We start from the raw sequence: 21,944 nt of genomic DNA, 5'->3' as shown, positions 1-21,944 counted from the left end.
ATGATTCAAATGAGAAATGGTTAGGCCTATTTATAGTTGAAGTTCAGGGACCAACTTGCAAAGTCACTATACAATTATTGACCAAAAATCTTGCAAATATCTCATGCCAAATCTCAATCCCACTTTTGGTGCCTTAAATCTCAGATTTTTAGTACCAACATTTTGATACCCATATCTTTATCTTTCCAAAATATGGATGATTGCCAATAAGGCTGCAAAATCTAATATTATTTCTAGTGCAAAAATTACAACTCTTCAAGATGTCTTCACCAAATTTCTCCACACAGAGCCCACTCACTCAGTCCTTGCTGACAAATACAATACTTGTTACCAAATGAGGCAACCATGATCATATATGAAAGAGAAGTCATAAAAGAAAGGAAAATCGAGAGAAAACAATTGATGGATGCAATAATGTTTCAAGAAATAGTTAGTGTTATTATTGCCATAAGTTTGGTCACATTAAATGGAATTCCAAGAAGCTAAAGAATTGCAGTCCTAGAACTCAAGGTGCTAATGATGTTATTACACTCAATTTATTATCTAATAAGACTATTGTGATTTCTACAAATGATTATACAAAGTTTTCTTAGTACCAATAATCTTTAAAGGGCTTTGCTCTTGTCACAATTCTTGCAGAATTAGGAAAATCTAACACATGTCTTGTTTCATCCTCATCCAAATAGGTTATTGATGTTGAGGCTACAGATCATATGAAAGGTATTCATGATCTTGTTGCTACCTACCAATCTTATCAACATTCCTCTCTTATGATAATAATTGATGGATCCTCCTATCATGTTGTTGGTTCTAAGACTATTAAAAAACTTCTTCCCTTACTTTATCATTTGTATTGAGTTTGCCAAAAGTTGCTTCTAATTTAATTTCTGTTAACTTTCTTACCCATGACCTAAATTACTCCATCTTATTTTTCCCTAATCATTTTTTATTACAAGATCTTATGACATGACAGATTATTAGTAAAGGACATGTATTTGAGATCTTTATATTATGGATCCTTAGTTGCTGCAATTTGTTTCTTGTTTTGGTGTTTTCTCTTTATTTAAAGAGCATTGTTGATTGGGTCATATTTCTTTCCTATATTGAAAAAGTTGTGTTTACATATTAATAATTTAGATTCTTTCAAATGTGAATCATGTCAGTTTGCAAAACATTATTATAATTTCTCATGACCTAGGATTAATAACCATGCTAGTTTTGTTTTGAGCTTGTGTATTATGATCTATGGAGACCTTGTTTAGTTATTTCTAAATTAGGATTTAAGTATTTTGTTATCTTTGTGGATAACTACTTTCGTATGACTTGGTTATATTTTATATGAAATTTTTCAAAATTATTTTCTCTCTTTTTTTTTTAGCATTTGTGGCTGAGATTAAGAATCAATTTGATACTTTCATCCATATATTGATAAGTGACAATGCCAAAGAGTATTTTTTTAGACTCCTTTAAGGATTATATGTCCCGCAATGACATTTTCTACCAAAGTTCATGTGTTGACACACCATCGTAGAATGGAGTAGCTTAGAGGAAGAAATAGGCACTTACTTGATACCACTCATGCTTTGCTATTCCAAGCAAAGCTTCCAAAATAATTTTGGGATGATGTGTCTACTACTTGTTTCTAAATCAATTGTATGTCGACATTAGTGCTCCAGGATGGTAATCAATGTAATGTTATTTTTCCAAAGAAATCTTTGTTTCTAATAAAACCAAGAATATTTGGAAGCACTTGTTTTGTTGCAGATGTTCATCATCATGTCACTAAATTGGATCCAAAATCTTTGAAATGTGTTTTCCTGGGTTATTCTCATCTTTAAAAAGGGTACAGATGTTATTTCCTTGAGCTCCTCAAATATTTGTTGTCAACTATTGTGACCTTTGACGACATACCTTCGAGTTCCACTAGTCAGTGGGAGGATGATGATTGGTTAGCCTATGTTTATTTCTGCTTCATCTCCAAGTTGTTTCACTTCACATTCTAGTGGTCTTGATTCTATTGCTATTGTACCTAAATTTGAGAAACCATCAATCATTCAAATGTATTCCATAAAACAAGAAACTTAAGATAAATGTTCTATACCAACATTTATGTCATTTCATTTGCCTCCATGCCAAACTCTCACTTGGTGAATTGATTTTTTGGAAGGTTGTACTGGCGAAGCCACATAAGTCGCGAGATTTAGACTAGTTGGCATTGGTGAATTCCTCGTCGAAGTGTTTCGCTGAGCTTCTCCAAGCTTGTGGACTCTCATTCTATAGTTCGCGAGTTCTTTGTTTGGCGGATTCTCCTACTAATAAGTCCGCCACCCGTGTTTTGTGTTGTTGTAAATGTATTAGTTGAGTTAGAAATCATGGTGAGTGGGACACGTATAAATCACATGGCATCCTAGTGGGGGTAACGTGTTAATAACCAGGACATTTGGAGAATTGCGTAGAATATGATTAATTAATTAGTGGAAATGTGTGTGCATGGATATTGATTAGATAACCTACTTAGAGTGGGATTTGGATTAGAGTTTTGCTATAAATAGTACAACCCAGTAGTGGAGAGAAGACTTTTATTTTCATCTTCTCTACTCACTTTTGTTATCACCGAAGAAAACTTAGAAGTGTTCTTTATTAGTAACAGAAGAACTGATCGTTAAGATTATAGAAGCTACCTTCTTTATGTTGTCTGCTGGTAAACTCTTTAAATCCTTCTTTAAGTTTTTACCAGAAAGGAAGAGGTAGTTGTAGGAGTTGTTCATTAGGGTTTTCATTTAAAATGTTGGACAAGAAGAAAAATTTCTTCTGGAAACTATTTACATGTTTACAACTTCTTACTATTATGATGAATTTCAGTTGTTTTTGTATTTAAAATAGTTATTTTATTGTTTTTAGCCAAAGAAACAAGAGAAGGTCCCAGTGCAAAGGGAAAAGAACACGTTGAGTAGATTAAACCCTATATGAAGGTTTCTAGTGAGTTCATTGCACTTTGTGTCTGTTAATTGTATTAGCATGTTTAAATTGTCCTACTATTTACTCAGGTGAGTTGTCCTAACTTCTGCATGAAAGTCCTAACCTTTGCTTTTGTTGTGTTTATCAAAGGAATGTGGAAGTGAGACAATGCATGTATTGGTAAGGTCGGTACATCATAGAAATGAGCCCTGCAAGTGCATCAATATGGATACTCTTTCCTTGGTGCATAAGCTCTACATCCGGATCGACAAAAGAGGTATCAGAGTGTTGATACGTATTATGGTGAAAAGAAAAAAAATTGTTACTATATGTTTCACCTCCGATATGGCACATTGATGCAAATCATGATTGGTGAATACCTGACCCTATAGGGAAAACTTAGGTATTCGAATTAACAAGGAGGGTTTGTAGAGATTCGATTGGTATAATTGGTCTACTGGTTCTATGGAGTGGCATGGTGGAAATGGAATATTGACTCTTCAGAACAAAGATCAGAAGCTACTACAAGAAATGGGGTGTATTAGTATAAAGGTGCATAAATGTGTTTAGATGATGTGTGGATATTTGCATGAAGTGTAAATAGTATGTAGAAATGGTTACAAAAGTCAGTTTTAAAATGGTGGCATGCTAATAGAGTTTCCGTTGGCATGTGTCTGCCAAATATTAGAATTCGGTAGCGAATAATATCCGCTAATTGATTGTATCCACTTGTGGATGGTATCCGCCAGTGGATACTTCAAAAAGGGCAAATTGCATCTGTCTACAGTGGTATGTATTTTAAATGGTTTAAGTAATTTGGTCATGTATTGCGAGGTTGTACTTTTGCAGAACTCATTAAGTTCTTATGAATTTACATAGTTTTTTTTTCAGGTGTTTAGGTTGAAAAAATATATTTTGAAAGGATCCAGTTAGAATCGCAGCCTCTTTTGTGAGTCATCTCTTATTTACGCTCATAACATATACTAACTAGGATAGGATAAATGTTAAATTCTTCCAGTTTCAAATTTAAGAACTTGTGTCTGAACAATTGATTTTGTACTCTTGGGTTCTTATGATGAGTATTACTAGGCACTCCATCAAACTATTTTAAAATGTTGGCAGTCAGCCAAAAATGAATTTTGAACTTTTAAATGAGAGTTAGCATATTTTATGTTCTATATGTTAATGTATGCCCAAAGATCAATCATGAAATGATTGTAGTCACATACTTGTTTAACCTTGTTTATTAATATAAGACATTATCATTGTTATTTTAGTTTCTTTTTTGTGTGTAAATAAATTGATTAATAATAAAGTCCTAAGAATAATATGATTATTCTTAAAAGGTCCTTAGTGAAGTATTATTGTGGGCTTGGACAATAATAATGCATTGAGACTAATGTGTAGTTGATTGATAACAAAATGTTGTTATTTACTTAGGGATGTCAAAATCAATACATAGGTATGTGTTAGAGAACAACATATTGGACTGACTCGTTATGAGTATATTTCTTGGACTATTATGTAATAGTCACAACATTACTCATAGTGATAACTATGTATACAATCTTCAAACTTGATATCATCATTGTCCCAACATCGTGAGTCGTATACTTTGATACAGTCAAGCGTCTACCATAACAGGGTGTACTATAAAGATTAATGTTGGGTATGTCGCAATCTATGTAGTGGGATTTGATTTATCAATATAAGATTTATCCGTTTTACATAATGGGAGCAATATCTTAGGCCACTTGATAGAGTGAGACTAGAAATGCATGGCCATGCTCAATTAAGTTGATATGGGGTACCACATTTATTTATTTATTGTAATCTACTCAGAATATCAACAAATATGAGATTGAACTATACAAATGTGACTATACCATGACTAGTGTCCAATCTAAATATAAAGGATAAAAGGATATAATATATGAAAAATTTATCACAAAAAGGTTATGTCGAATCATGACTTCTTGTAACTTCAGTAGCAATGGTGCATTTCTAGATGTCACTCATTACTTGGGACATTAGAAATGTTCTAGTATTACTATCAATGTTACAAGAGCCTATAAGGTCGCACCCTATAATTGAAGCGAACAGAATCTAAATAAAATTTGTATTGTGTTTAATTGTCACATGAATTAAATTAATTATTGAATTAATTTAATTTGATAGTTCAATTTTGAACACATTATATGTACAAACTATTTATATACAAATAGAAAACATAGTTAAAATTAATATATGAATTTGATTCATATAAAATTTTAACTGAATATAGTTTACTGAAATTATTAATATAAATAATTATAACAATAATTTTGGTCAAAGATAAAAAGACATGGAAGTTGATACTCTTTTGGAAAGAATATAATCTTTTTAATATGCTTTCCATATGTTTCTTTAAAAAATAAAAAGGGAATTATTTCGTTTTTATTAGGTCAGATTAATAGAAGGAATAGAAGTCCTTTTTGTGTTAGGGCTACCAAGAAAAGAAAAAAAAAGGTCTAGTAGCCGTTTTGAACATTCTCTCTGAAAAATTCAAGAGAGTTTTTGTTGTTCATTTTGACTAGGTAGACTACGTAAAGGTCGAGACGTTTTTGGTTGTGGGTTGGAATTGGCATCGCAAAAAGAAATTAGATCCTAAAGGTATATCTTCAACTCTTTTTCAACCCGATTCGTTCATCATACATGGATCCATGATTGACGATTGTCGAAATATTTTTTTCTGTTATACCACGGGGCGTACAGGTGATCCCACAGTATATATATCAAAGATCAAAAGGCTTTCGCCAAATGTTGAAATGACGTTGTTTATTTGTACATAGTGTATTACCGCATAAAATCCGCTCTTAAAGCTTATATGTCATTCGATATTTGGGTTAACGCCACAGTTCATATAGTAGTCTGCTAAGCTCAAGGTGTTAGATTTTTTAATTTCGTTCGCCACTAAGTTTGGTTTTAATTTGTGACACTCCATACCAAGACCCGACGATCAAGTCGGGTGTAGAGAGTTACACTCCAAGACCTGACGATCAAGTCGAGTGTAGAGTGTTACACTCCAACTGATCTTGACCTCCCTATGACCCTTCGCATAGGTAAACATCAATGTATCTATCCTATTGCTAACTACATTTCTTATAACCATCTTTCCCCTTTGTCTTGTTCTTTAATTGTCTCTTTAGATTTTGTGTCTATTCCCAAGTTGTACACAAGACACTGAGCCATATCGGTTGGTGAAATGCAATGCTTGAGGAAATCAATGCTCTGGAAAAGAATGGTATTAGGACTTTGGTGGATTTTTACAATCAAAGTTAACCATCATGGGTCTCTTGCTTGTCTTAAAGCTCGTCTTATTACCAAAGGATATTCTGACTTATAGAGTGGATTATTTGGATACATTTTCTCCAGTGGCGAAGATAACCTTCAATCGCCTATTTCTATCTTTGGCAGATCACGACTAGCCTTTACATCAGCTGGATATTAAGAATGTTTTCTTGAATGATGGCCTTCAAGAAGTTTTGTGGAGTAACCACCAAGGTTCCGTGCTCAAGGTGGAGTATGAGAGAGTTTGGTATTTGAATAATTTCTTGTACGACCTAAAACAAATCCCTCGAGCATGGTTTGGAAATTTTAATTAAGTACTCCAAAATTATGGTATGAAAAAAAGCAGAAGCAACCGTTCAGTATTCTACGAAAATTTTGAAATTGGCATCACTTTTCTAGTTATATATGTTGATGACATCGCTATTACGGAAAATGATGGTGCATGAATTTTGGTTCTTAAGTAATTTCTTCATGGTAAATTTCACATAGAAATATTTTTCGAGAGTAGAGGTGACAAGGAGTAAAGTACGAGCTTGACTTGTTGACAAAAACAAGGAAAATAGAAGTGAAACCTTGCAGCCCTCCTATGATTCCTAGTTTGCATCTCATGAAAGAAAATGGTGGTCTATTTTAGAAGTCTAAGAAGTATGGTCCAAATATCGCGTATCCAATCAGTGCTGTCAACCAATTTATGACAGCTCCAACCATTCAACATTGAGAATAGAGTTTATGTTACACAAAAGAAGCACCTAGAACAACTATACAAGAATCATGGGCATACTAGCATTAAATGTTTTATAGATACTAATCCACAACACGGTAGTGTGTATTTGTTGGAGAAAAATTGGTGTCTTGAAAAAGTAAGAAACAAAATGTTTATCTCGATCTAGTGTAGAATCGAAATACAGAGATTAAAGAAATAGGCTTGAATTCTTTATTACCAATGAAAATTTGTTCGCATTGCCTCAAATCACGTCTTTCATGAACCAAACACAATAAAATGGACAGTCATTTCGTTCATGAACAAATCCAAGGAGGATTGACTTTTAGTAGTTACCTAAAGACTGAAAATATACTCGGTGATATTTTCACAAAGCCTTGAGTTCAATATCCATGTAACAAGTTGAGCACGATTAATATATATGGTCCAACTTGAGGGGAGTGTTAACAGACTATGCAAACATATATTTAGGGATTAGATATTATGCTATTTCCGTATTCAACTAATAGTATTGTAAATCAATAGAGAAACATGACTTTTTCCTTCCAAATACCACTGTTTTAACACCATCCATGGCGGTAATCATCTAGTAGAATAAATTTTGCTTCTTATTAGGTACATCCAAAGTTTAGGGAGGGGATATGGGGCTTCACGGGATTTGAACCGTCCAGCCTTGGTATATCAAATTTCATATACCTGATTGTAAATGTTCTTTCTTTAGGTACAACATCATTAAATGATGTAAAAGTCGGGTTCCAATTTACATATTAACCCTTTGTAAAAGGCAAAGTAAAAGAGGGGCAGGGGTGAAGGGATGAAAAGAGATCAAACCAATGATACTTGATGGGCTTTTAGTTCGATGCTTGTGAGCGCAACTTGTTCGCAACATAGAGCAAATGGCTGATATTTGATGAGGGATAGTTTTGGAGTAGCTTCAGATTGGAAGTGAAATCCCCAGCAAGTAAGCGCGTACGAACAAGAATCAGCATTGCACAGCATACCCGAAGCAACGTCTCCTGCAAATAGATATATGTTTTGCTTTAGAAGAATCCATAAAAATCCCCTATGCTACTTGGATTCACTGTTAGTATTATACATGATTATGTGTCCAACAAAGTATATTTAACTTTTCTAAACATTTTTCACATATTTTGTGGGGGATATCTCCGTACCAATGTCCAAATATGTATCGGACAAGAGTGTCGGCAACTGGTAATTCAAGGTAAATGAGGACTCAGAGCAATACAGACATCCCCAAGCCTAAGTAATCATGTGTATTTGATCAAAGCAAAACAGATGGAAAAATTGAAGAATCCAATTACGACTCCAAAATTAGGTACAATTTGGGTCGCATCAGCCCTATGACATTTGAACAAATTTCAAAGACAACAGAAAGTGATTGTGAAATCATCCCAAATTACTACAACCATTTATCAACCTAACAAGCTTTGAGTAAAAATCTAGAGAGGGATCATACCAAAGGACCTTCAGGGTCACTTAAAAGCGTGTCCCAGATATGAAGGCTGTCCGCAAAATTGAATTCTTGTGTCAAGAGCAGAGTAATCCACCTAAATGCGTAAAACTGGGGGTTGACCTGTGATATTTATGCACAGCAATTAGCATTAAGCTGAACTACTTGAATTGGCAAGAAATGATGAGGGACTGGGGGTCACATTGTAGAGGAGGTGAGGTTAGAGGTGTAAATAAGATGCCATACATGCTATTCAGATTTGGCTTAAAAAACTCCAATTCAGCTCAGTCATTTTCTAATCAAGCTTGAGCTAATTTTCGAGCAGCTCCAGCTATTGAGCAAGTTGATTTCAAGTATTTTAATACTCAGATAGCTTGCAAGACTAATCAAACTTTTTAATTAATATATATTTATTCTTAATTTGTATTGATATTTCTAAATTCTAAGTTAAGCTTTAGCATTAAACAAATCATGTTTTAAGTCGAGCATGGGATTAAACGTAGCTTTTACTAGGTAAATAAGCTTAATTGAGCAAGTTCAAGAAATTCGGTTTTTATATCTAATCAAGTTCAAGCTTTAAAAATGAAATTTGATTAAGCTCAAGCAAAACATCAAGCCCTGAGTTTCGAGTTGATCACTCAAACTTCGTAGAGCTTGAGCTCAACTTGCTCAATTACACTCCTAGGTGGGGTTAGTTGACAGAGGCAAGCATGAGTCGAATGAAAAAGATGACAACGTATGATAAGATAACCGAAACAATACAATAAGCATGAATTTTGCAAAGATATCTTACTTTAGTTGTGATCTCTAGATGGCGCCAAAGCTCTTCATCATGTTCTTTCAGAAATTGTGACAACCTACTAATTGTGGAACGAATTCCCACAGTGCTGTTGTCAAGTTGCTTGCAGAAATGATCACGGAATCCGCTCAATAACTCAACGAAACAAAAGAATGAGTCAGCCTCAGCAGCAGCCTGCAAGATGTCAATACAGAAAGTGATGAAAGAAAAGAATAAAACATAGTGAAACATTAATCTGAGCCATAATGATAGTAATGATAAAGGAACTAATCTATGTTACTTTTTCTTTTTTGCCTTATTGATAGCTAATAATCTATGTTACTTTTTCTTTTTTGCCTTATTGATAGCTAATCTATATTAGTTTTAAGTAGTTGTCGACCCTGTAATTAGTCTGTGGTTATCTGACATATATTCTCCAGAAATTTTGGTGCGCATAAAAATTTCTAGCTTGTATGTGCCATTCTATGTTACTTGGCCTCGGGTATGAGAATCGCATAGGGACCTGTATCTAAAATGGGTATGTTAAGTTTTTTTAAAGTTTTTGCACAGATAGTATGGTCATCTCTCCAAAGGCCAAACCCACATCTCTATATGCGTTGGATATAGGTACTTCAAGAAGAATAAAAAGTCTAAGCATCAAAGATGTCAATTAATTCAAAACTGATAAAAGCATCAACATGTTTTGTTTTGCACAAGCTCCATATCCATTTGATAATTTTCATCATAGCTTTTGGGGTTTGCTTGAGACAAAAAAGTAGGATTTGGGGGCAATGATGTTGCAGATAGAAAAGAGAAAGCTAGTGGGTTTACTAAGAACTCCAGTGGATGAATGATAAGTAGATCTCAAAGCTGAACAGAGAAGAAGGTTCCGGAAGCAGAAAACAATTTTTTTGGTTGCACCAAGTTTGGCGAGGGGAAAAACATAAAAAAATAATAATAACTGGATAGGAAGGATAATGAGATCTTTACCGCCATTTCTTCATCAGGATCATTTCTGAATACATAAAATAGAGGTGCCAAGATTTCATTCATTCCTTGAACATATCTTATACCTGGATTTAACTTGGCAAATACAACTAATATATCTTTCAATGCATCCTGAATGAGCAAGGTACACATAAGTCAGAAATGACTTCGGTTCATATCAGAACTTGAGTCCAAAGGGTGAAACAACAAAATCACAAGAAAGAAGATATATACCTGATTAGACTTTGCAAGCGGCGAGTCTCCAGAAAAGAAGTGCATGTCTGGATGAGTGCGCTTCACATCTCGGTCAATCTGTTCTATAATTTCTGTGTCCTAGGAATACCCCCATCCCAAAAAAGAGTCAACTCTATCTAGAACCAAGAAGAAACTGGAAATAACAGGGCTCAACAACAACATGACTAACATCACAAGAAAAACACGCAAACAAATGGGAAGAAAACCTCTTCCTGAATGCTTTCTAGATCAGGAAAACTTAAAGTACTTGAGAATACAAAAGTGAATGACAGATTCAACTAATAACTGAAAATCAGAACAATTCACCACCGCTTTCATGTAGACACTGGCGTACAAATACAGAAATAATACTCAGCTCATGTACTCTCATTTATGTATCAACCAAAAATGAGTTGACTGAGTTATTTGAATTGTTTTTTGCCCTCATTCGGCTTCAGCTAGGACATTTATCAATAAGAAGTTTTAGATTCTCTTCTTGCCTTTCCTACTATAATGCTATACAAATTAACAATTATAAATAACAAATATCAGGATCTAGTAATAACAGTGATAATCAGATAATTCAATATAAAACAAACGATTATTCTTAGTAAACTAAAGCTAAAGCTAATGTATGGAATAGATACTGCAATGCTAACAGCAGCACAATTGTCCAAACTGCCTCTGAAATAACTAGTATACTGAAGTGACCCACATTTAAGATCTTAATTACTTCAAGCAGGTACGATGTTTTTCCTCTCAGAATGCATGACAGCATTGATTATTTTTCCGACTGCAAAAAATTAGGGTTTCTACAGTGCAAGAAATTATTCAATCTTTCAATTATGTAATCCAGTAGATTTTACATCAAAGTGTTATACTCCTTCAATGTTTTTCCACTTCTGTCTACATAATAATTAACCCTAAATCTCTGTCTTCTATCCTTAAAGTCAACCAAGCACTGGAAATTGGACTCTGATAAAAACACATGAACTAATTTGATGGGAGGCAGCTCAACAAAGTGTTTACAATCTTCAATTAAAACATTCAACATAAAAGAAAACACCGGAGATGAAGTACAGTTCTAATAACTGAATTTCAAATGAGCCTAACAATATACCTGGAAGAATTGATTCCAGATGCTGCTTTCCCCAAGGCTTAAAGGATGCTCTCCATGTGTTACCTGTGATCTTGACAGCAGACCACTGCTTTCAGATTTTGATTGATCATCAACTGCAGATTTCTCTAACTTCCTCGTAATTTCTGTCTGACTAGCCACAGAAACATTCAGAAACCCAAGACTCTTACAGAAACAGAGAGAAGAGAGAAAACACACAAGATAACACTAATGCCGTTGAAATTTCACCATAGCATTAACCAAAGAAACTAATCATATATAGTTGCTTGCCTATAATGTAAAGGCGTTGTGATGTACTTCAGTCATATACTATTTACTTTCAACATCTAAGTGCGGACATGAACTTCTAAAATTTAACAAAGTATATGGGTTGAATCTAGACAATACATATGTTCTTTAGTAGAAGGAACTCTTTTGCTGCTTTAGTTCTTTCTACAGGTCACTAACGTCAGATTTCAGAAATCAATGTCAACATTTAGACCGCTTTCCATTAACATTGTTATCAGTTTTACTTGTTTGTGCCAAAATCAAATGTATGAGGACTAAGTTACTCAATTCTATAGTATAAGACTAAATTGCAGTTTCGAAAATAGTAATAGGAACTCCTTATATACACAATTATAACATAAAAAGGTAAAGAAAACACTTACAGGATTCATTAATAGCTCCTCTTTAAATTGCTTGTACTCAGACCTTTTCTTAGCTAATTCAGATGACCACTGCAAATGATCAGGTGGTAAATACCCTAATAACAACTGCCAAAACAACCAAACAACCCCTGTTTCAGTTTTAATAAAAAAAATGAATGCTTCGGAATTGACAATTCATTCGATTGAGAGACTAGAAATGTCGGCCTTTAATCAAATTTCAAATTTCTCAGAGAGAGAGAGAGAGAGACTACCTTCCACACTGTAGACCTAATTCCTGCACCGTCTGGAATCCCTTGCGAAGCAATCCGCCGCAATTCTCGAAAATTTACAACCTTCTTTGACAACTGACAGAAAGAATGTTGGAATTAAAAAGAAAGAATAAATAAGTTCCAAAAAAAATGGAGAATCAATTAAAAACCTCAGCTAAAAGCTGAGCCTGGCGAGAGATATCATCAGGAGAAACTCCGGAAGGGCTAGCATTTTGGTCATTATCATTGCTATTGTTGTTACTATTTTTATCAATTGGATCTCTGAATTCATATTTCTGAGAAGTAACAGTGGACTGAGGTCTTGAGGCTGCAGCCGGAGGAGACACTGGAACCGTAGGCTGAACAATTGGCTCGGAGACAGCGGCTGCGGCGGTGGTTGTGGTTGTGGTGGGAGAAAGGGAAAAACAGTGGAGGCGATCGTCCACGGTGGGAGTTGTGGACCACAGCGAACTGTTGAGCCAATTAGGTATTCGCTCTTTCGCCATTGCAAGATTAGAATCGAGATTTGTTCTTTATAGAAATATATAATCTAACTTGAAATTTGAACTGATGAAATCGACGAATGTTTGAGGGACTGGTATTGGAGAAGGATTTTTTTTTTCTAAGTTCTAAAAAACCCATAAAATAATTTAAAAAATGGTAAATTCTGCTTAGTTTAACAACATCCCAACTTATTATCTTCACTTAAATATATATAATATAATATATAATATAGTACTAGTAATTAAATTTAACTAATAAATTTAATTACTATTATTTGAGTTACAACTAAAATTTTAATATTTAAAAAGTATTTAAGATTAAAATAGACGACTTTAGAAACTATAAAGAATAAAAATGACCAAAATAAAATATAAGGAATAAATCTATAACCTTCATAAAGTATAAAAAATTAATAACAAAATTTAACCTTTCAAAAAAATTAATTATGTCATCAATTTAAAACATAAATCAATTGAGGCTTAATTGAGCTTAAAGTATTCATGTGATAATTGACGTGCTGATTAATTTAAGAGTTGAATTTAAGAGTTGGCATGAAAAAACAATATCATGATATTTGACCTAAAAAAATGCTTACTTAGAAAATGTCTTATATGGAAAATTTATTTTCCAAAATTCATTTTTTAGTACTATCTTAACACCCACTAGTGTCATGAAAAAAATACTCACTTAAAAAAGGAAGTGCTTTTACCTTATGTGGGAAACTAATTTCCCAAAATTCTTTTTTTTTTAAATTATCTCAACACTCATCGATGTCAAGTTTAATGTATTGTCAAATCTATACACTAATTTGTGCATTGCGTGTAAGAAGAAAGTACATGTAAAGTACATACATAATCTCAATACTAATGAGCATCGAGTTTAAAGGTAAAAGGTTTGACCAACATATTTATTTTGTTGTTGCCTCAACCAATTGTATTGAATATAGTGGAAGTAAGTTCTCATGATTGTCAACTTCCCTCTATAAAAACTCACACATACCTCTTTTCTTTTCACCCCCAATTTACAAGCTCTCTAACCTTCAAATTCTTTAAAAAAAGCACTTGCTTTTATTTATATATTTTTTAGGGAGAAAATAGCCAATCACATTGCTAATTACACCATATATATGATGAAATCTTCAATTCAATTTTTTTAGTATTGTAGAAATATTTTTAAGAATTTCTTGTGATTTTTTAACTCTTTGGGCCCGACAATTTACACTTTTTAGATTCTAATCCTTGTATCTGACAATGCTTGAAGGATGCCGATTTGTTTGTCGTATCTAACATGGCAAAGATCCATGTCATTCAAAACATTTACATTCCATTTGCCATGCAAGGGAGTGAAAATTACTTTAGAAGATGCCACTTTAATAATTGGTCTTCCAATCGACAAAGAGGTGGTGATCGGACCTAATGGCATCAATGTGGAGTATAAGTGTCATTGATTGTTAGGTGCCGTGCCTTCTAGGGAGTAACTAGAGAAAGATCTAGATGGGTGCCAACAGAAGTGCACATGATTGAAGAAGCTTTTCAAATCGATTCCTCTACTATATGCCACTATTGTAAGGTGAGCTAGTAAACTAGGGCTTGGATGCTCTAGATTATTAGAGGAATGTTCTTTCCAAACAAGTCTGAGAATAAGGTCCATACCATGTTTCTTTCATTATTGGAGGATTTTAAGGTGTTCGGTAGATTTAATGTATCTTTATAAGGTGTTTACCATGGTAGCCCATGAAATAATTGTCCATGTCAACGATTGGTGTTTGCTCCTACAGACATAGGCATGGATATGCATGTTGTGGTTAACACCCATCTCTTCTCAACGATGTTAGTTTCCTCTTAATTGAAGGTAAATGAAACGTCATAAACTTGGCCTAGGCGTTACAGCCGAATCTTGAAGATTACATAAACCATTATGTTGGAACATAAAATGTTTAATTTCTTTTAAAATTGTTATGTGTTTGATTTGTTTGGGAAAAACTAATAACAGTCTCATTAAACTTCTTTAGAGTAATAAGATCAAAAATCAAATACCTTTAAAAAGAGTAAGTTTGGGACAAACTAATAACAGTCTCGTTAAACTTCTTTGGAGTAATAAGATCAAAAATCAAATACCTTTGAAAAGACTAGGTTCGAACATTTTGAATAAATGTCTTGGTTTAAAAATATTGCAACGGAAATTTGATGAAATTTGTATTTTTAATAAAAATCATTATTTAGTATATACCATTTAAAATATCATTTATTTGAATAAAATAGATTTAGGTCTTGTAAAAAATGTAGTCAAGTTTGTAATCGAGTTATTATGTTGAAACCATATTTTCATAAAAAAAATTTAGTTTTTCACGTTAAATCCATTAATCATTTTAAAGATTGTTTTAAACTTTAAAACATGCAAAGTTAACCAAAAATCCCAAATCAATGTCCTATGCCACAGTCCAAAAAATTATAATTAAACAATTCAAATACCAAAATAATAGAGAATAAAACATTTAATAAAAATTCATCTTAGTACTCCTTCAATCAGTCACGTTCATGTCCTAACCTTGAAGGTTATCTAAAGTGTTAGAAAATCATAGGGTGAGCTCTTAAAGCCCAGTGTGAGTACTAACTTAAATAACAACAAAATTTAATTTATACATTTCATAAAATTTACAGAAATTATGTATATCAACACGATTTCACAAATGACAGTATGCATGATAATGCCAATGTGGAGTTTTTTAGAAATTAGTGTAAAGTTTTCAGAAAACGTTCCTACCCAACTCCACTACACACCATAAAAGAGTTCCCTAGAACTCGTTTATCCAATAACACACCAAAATGTGGACAAGCCACCAGATAATGTAAACAAGTTGCCAGATACATATATATGTAGACAAGCCACCAGAATTGCAGATAAACTGCCAAAAATATGGTTAAACCACCAAATGTGCAGATCATTAAAATGCCAGAACCTTCCTCCTTTCGATATCATCCCAACCTTCTGTATGTGATATGACATATAGAAACAAAATTTTTCAGAGGGCATGTTTAACATGCGAATCAGCTTTCTATTACGAAACATTATAGTGGGCATGCTTAACATGTGAATCATATTTTCATTAACAGAAACAGTGGCATGATTTATTTTTCATGCTTAACAAATAATGCCATTAAATCAAATATCATGATTGTTGGAATATAAACATAATATCTCATTTTTCAGTAAATCACATAAACACATTCATATCATCATAGATTAATCAGTTTAGAATCACTTACTTGGAAATCATCTGTAACGCCCTCCACCCAACCCAATTCACCAAGTCTGGGTTTCGGGTATCACTACATAGAAAATTTAACAAAATTTTTGAAATAGAAGACAAAAACTCATTAATGAAAACATTTCTCATTAATTTGATTAAAAACCCTTTACTTAGAGAACAAAAGAAGTATTTACAAACAACATATCATATTGATCTTGCTAAAATTTTATTATAACACGTAAGTTACAAAAGACAAATTCAAATGGCGTAGTCCTACTAAATGCCAATTCTTCCTATACGCCTATTGTGTGCATAATATCCCCCTTATGCTGCTTCTCTGGTACCATCCTCGCATCGTCTCCTCAAGTACTTACAGACAGGACAATACTTGAAACATAAACATGACGCTAGTAAGTTCAAAAGAACTTAGTGAGTTATGAACACAACTTAGCTTTTTAACTTTTCATGAAATTCTTCGTATTGAATAATTGGACTTTCCTGTATTTATCTTTAGTGAATACCTTCCCAGTTTCAATTGTATACTTTCATAATTATACACCTCTCATCATTCATGCCATATCCTCATTCGTTCAACTATTTGGCTAGCTCTAGGTCTCGACATTCAAACACCACACTTTTCATTTCCTTTTTTAAAAAAAATTCAATAATTATTCTTAAACAGTTAATCGCAAGCACTATTCTTGGCAGATATCACTTATTGGTCATACTTTTGGCGGATACCCTATTAAACATTCTTTTTGTGGATACCTTTATTGATATTGATAAATTGAATCATAATCCAAACTGAACTTTGATTTAGCCTAACACATAACCATACAGATGAGAGTTTCTCCAGATCGTTCAAAAGAATTATACACATCTTTGTAACGAACACTAGATATCTAATATATCAAACATCATAGATTTTAACAGAGTTTAGAACAAGACATGATTCTAAACACATATGTCAAATAGCTCAGAATTCTACCATAGTAGTTCTAACTTGAATTGATGGACTCTTGTACTAAATACACCGATATACTAGGTTGGCAGATAATCACAGCATATACTCTCATTGAACATGCTGAATCATACTTTGTTTAAAACTTATTCGTATTTATCACAAACATGACATATTAAAGCTTCTGACAGAACACGTTCTTGTTATAGATTTACCATAGTACGCCACTAGGGCCAAACAAAATACACCATAAAGGCGATATACAGATTACACAACAAAAGCAATTTATAAAGAACGCCACAAAGGTTAGTAGAATGCCACAAAGGCCATGTCAAATTACCACATAAGCTAACAGAATACCAAAAAGGCCATATCAAAATACGCCATAATGGCTAGATTAGAGTATGCCATAAAGGCTAGCAGAATGCCATCCAGGCACTGTAAACTCTAAATTATATAGATTTTTATAGTTGTTATATCACCTTTTTACTTAGAATTTATGTTAATCCGAGTATTTGGATACTTAATTGGGTGATTTTTTTCATATTGAGACAATGGACATAGTTTTAGTAAAGTATGCAATTTTATGGATTAAATTTTCATAATTTAACTATCTTATGTTACATAGTGATTTTTGTGCTTTAATTGTTGTTGTGGGACCATTGAATTAATAAGTGTGGGAGCTTATTTAAATCATACATGGACATGAGTTATACTACACCTCAATTGGATGGCAAAGACAACAAATTGAGTCAAGAGAAATCAATTTGATCCAATTGAAGTTGTCTTGTTGGGAAGAGTAAGTTTGATAGTTATTTGGGTCATAAAGCCATCCAAGTAAGGGGAGAGTAGTCCAATTCGGCTAAGGCATCAGGAGCAGCCCAAATTAGCTTAAGGATAATTAATTTTGAGGTCCCTACACTTGTGAAAAAAATAAAAAATCAGCCCCCAACTAACACCTAAGAAACCTTCTAAACCTTTGCATGATTCATGCATGAAATCAAGCATGAATCAACCAACCATCAATCTCTTCCTCCACATTTCATGGTTGGCCAAGGAAGAGACCATTTCAAGGGATCTCCATGCTATTTTTTGCAAACTCCCTAGCCATTCTTCTACTATAAATATCTTTGAGGCATCTCTCATTCATCTTTCAATTCACATTCCTCTTATCTTTCTCTCATCTTTTCTTTCTTCTTTTCCACTCATAAGTCGCCCATTTCTCCACCTACCTTAGCTAGCATTTCCCTTGAGGAAAACCACTATTGGCTAGCCACCTTGAAAAGCATTTTGCAAAAGGAGAAATTACGAGAATTGGAGGAAACAACCACGATCGGTCTTCGGAGAATCACCGAAATCATCAAAAGTTTTTTCTTTCCTATTCTTTAATTTTGTTCTTTATTCAACATATTTTCAAATTGTTGTGATGTTTTTCCATTGGCAATGATGACTTAATTTGTTTAGCTATAATAATTGTAATGACTGGATAAAATTCATTTAATTCATGTTTATATTGTTTTGTGCCTTAGTTGTTCATGCTTCCAATTAAAATATGTATTTCATGCATTAAAATATGTTTGAATGCATTAGAATTAGTTAGTCAAGCCTAATCAGATGATAACTAATGGACACGATAATTGGAAGGTGCTGGCTTAATTTATATCCTAAATAGAATAAATTAGGGGTTCATAATATATTAAGATAACTTATTACCTTAGATAGTTTTAGGTTTATGTGATTAAATTATTTCAAACCTAATCCATCCTTGTTATTTCACATATATTATAAGGAGTCCTTACTTAAATTATGACATTGGTTTATGCATGTTTTTCGAAGTGTAAGATTCAGTTGAACTTATATAAGATTCCCAATTAATGAACGATCGAGTTGCCATGGAATATTTTCTGAACATTGTTAAACATGATGAAAATGGATTGAGTCAAGTGTTGTAATTGTTCTAGCTTATTCATGTTATTGTCTTTGAACTTGTGAAATTGCTGCTAAACCATCACCCTGCATTTTAGTTCATCTCATTTGCATTTAGGTTAATTTGCATCTAGTTAATTATTTAATTTTAACATCTATCATTTAAAAATTATTGTGTTTTCTTTACCAACTTGTAAATACATAATTTTTGAAATTATTTGATTAACAAATACAACCCCTATGGAGACGATAACTCTTTTACTTACTTATTTCTTGATAATGATGTGGACACTTGCATAAACCTACACATTACAAGTTTTTGGTGCCATTGCAGGGGACTATTAATTTAGTCATTATTATTTCTTGCAATTTGGTTTATTTATTTTTATTCTTGATTTAATTAGTTTTTTTATTTTTTGTTATTTTTTTCAGATGTTTATGAGCATAGATCGAATCATCGATCTACTTCCTGTAGACCCTGAAATTGAGCAGACATTTCAACAAAGAAGATGAGAAAGATTAGCCCAAAGACAAGCCATAGAGATGGATCTTGAAAATCAAAATGATGTTCAAGGGAATGAAGCTGCTAATGCTCGTAATCTAATCCTTATTGCTAATGATAGGGATCGAGCTATAAGGCAGTAAGCTATGCCACTTTTTAATGAGCTAAATCTGGGAATTAGGAGACCGGAGATTAAGGCACCACAATTTGAATTGAAGCCTGTGATGTTTCAAATGCTTCAAACAATGGTCCAATTTAGTGGAATGCCCACAGAAGATCCACACCTTCACCTTCGACTATTCATGGAGGTGAGTGATTCTTTTAAGATAGTTGGTGTAACTAAAGACACATTGAGATTGAAGTTGTTTTCGTACTCGTTACGAGATGAGCATGATCATGGCTTAATTTTTTGCCACCACATTCATTTTCAACATGGCAAGAATTAGCTGAATGCTTTCTGGTAAACTATTTCCCACCTACCAAAAATGCTAAGTTGCGGAATGAGATCATCATTTTTTAACAATAGATGATGAATCATTATACGAGGCATGAGAAAGATTTAAGGAGTTACTTCGTAGATGCCTATGGATTCTACATTGCATCCAATTGGAGACATTTTATAATGGTCTCACGCACCACAAGGTTGATGGTAGATGCTTCTGCAAATGGTGCTCTCTTATCGAAGTCTTATATAAGGCTTATGAGATCATTAAGAATAGCTAGTAACAACTAATAGTGGTTGACAAATCGAGCAGCTTCAGGAAGACGAGTAGTTGAAGTGCATGAACTAGACGCCCTCACTTCATTATTAGCTTAGGTATCTTCTATCTCATCAATGTTGAAATAGTTTACTACTAATGGTTTAAATCACATTGCAGCTCAGCCACCTAGCCACTTTGATGTTATTTCCTGCATATATTATGGGGACGATCATCTTTCGAGAATTGTCCATCAAATCATGAGTTTGTTTACTACGTAGGGAATCAACACTAAAATAGAAGTGGACATAGTTAAACTTCTATAATCCTCCATGGCATAACCATCTAAACTTTCTTGGACTAACTAAGGAGTTGGATCGATCAATAACTACATGAGTATAGATTAAATCAACCCCAAGAATTCAATCAACAAGTTTAGAAACCACTGCAGGTTGAACCATCCAACAATTTGGAGAATTTTTTGAAGGCGTACATGGAGAAGAATGACGCCTTAATCCAAAGTCAAGCAGCAACACAGAAAAATCTAGAGAACCAAGTTGGTTGATTAGCTATGAAGCTTCGTAATAGATCGCAAGTAGCGTTGCCGAGTGACACGAAAAATCCAAGGAATTTGGGTAAGGAGCATTGCAAAGTTTTGCTTTACGAAGTGGGAAGACTTTGGAACCCAATGTAGTTGAGGTTACAAACGAGCCTGCCAAAGGAGAGGAAAATCAACTGACAGTTGAAATTTTTACACCAAAAAAGCCAGATTCTATCAATTCTAATGAATCTAATAAGCTAACACCTTCTTTAGATGTAGATACAATACCCCAAAAGAGTTTATTAGTCCAAGCCAAAGCTCCATCACCTCCATATCCTTAAAGACTCCAGCAACATAAGCACAAATAGGAGGTGCTATTCAAGGATTTTTGGATGTTCTAAAGTAGCTTCACATCAATATACCATTGTAGAAGCTTAGAAAAATTCCTAACTATGTCAAGTTCATGAAAAAATTCTGTCAAAGAAGAAGAGGCTTAACGAGTTTGAGACAATAGCACTATGAAGAAGTGTACTGCATTCCTACAGAACAAACTAATTAAAAATGAAGGACCCCTGAAGCTTTACTATACCTTATAATATTGGAGAATCTTACTATGGTAAGCTTTATGTGATCTTGGAGCAAGCATCAACTTGATGCCAAAACCTATTTTTAAGATGTTGGCATAGATAAAGTAAGACCCACAATTGTGACACTTCATGTAACACCCCTAACCTATAATCATCGCCGGAATAGGTTAAGAGGCATTTTGATTTCAGGGTATTGATAGACTTGCAACAAGTGTGAGCAGTGTTCAGAATACTTCCCGCTAAGTGTCAATATGTGGAGACATATTTCGGTGAATGCAGGACTAAGATGGGGGCTTGTTATAAATGTGGGCTATTGATCATCTTATTCGAGATTATCTCCAGCTGCAAAAAGATGAAGTGAACAAAAAAAATACAAAGAACCACTCCCCAAAGAAGTAGACGTTCGGCCAGAGTAGTGCTACAAGGCTACCGTTCGGGTATGAAGAACAGTTATCAATTA

General features: G+C 33.6%; 1 protein-coding gene across 3 annotated transcripts; it reads right to left on the bottom strand.

The window, feature by feature from the left end:
• Window positions 1-7,599: 7,599 nt before the first annotated feature.
• Window positions 7,600-13,199, bottom strand: LOC107887233 (TBC1 domain family member 13). 3 transcript variants are annotated; one of them, XM_016811412.2, is made up of 9 exons: window positions 12,686-13,199; window positions 12,519-12,611; window positions 12,268-12,372; window positions 11,600-11,746; window positions 10,480-10,578; window positions 10,249-10,377; window positions 9,274-9,453; window positions 8,487-8,603; window positions 7,600-8,025 (listed from the first exon to the last, which is right to left on the bottom strand). In XM_016811412.2, exons 1-9 carry the CDS (start codon window positions 13,019-13,021, stop codon window positions 7,861-7,863), a joined length of 1,371 nt encoding a protein of 456 aa, XP_016666901.1. In that variant the 5' UTR covers window positions 13,022-13,199; the 3' UTR covers window positions 7,600-7,860. The 3 variants fall into 3 exon arrangements, with proteins under 3 accessions (XP_016666901.1, XP_040951822.1, XP_040951823.1); XM_041095888.1 differs by having other exon boundaries at window positions 11,600-11,662; window positions 12,686-13,170; XM_041095889.1 differs by lacking the exon at window positions 10,249-10,377 and having other exon boundaries at window positions 12,686-13,178.
• Window positions 13,200-21,944: the final 8,745 nt, after the last annotated feature.

This window comes from Gossypium hirsutum, chromosome A03 (genome assembly GCF_007990345.1).
Source record: "Gossypium hirsutum isolate 1008001.06 chromosome A03, Gossypium_hirsutum_v2.1, whole genome shotgun sequence".
Classification (NCBI taxonomy): Eukaryota; Viridiplantae; Streptophyta; class Magnoliopsida; order Malvales; family Malvaceae; genus Gossypium; species Gossypium hirsutum.
Note: the sequence above shows the minus strand (reverse complement) of the source record. Positions and strands in the feature narration are given on the sequence as shown.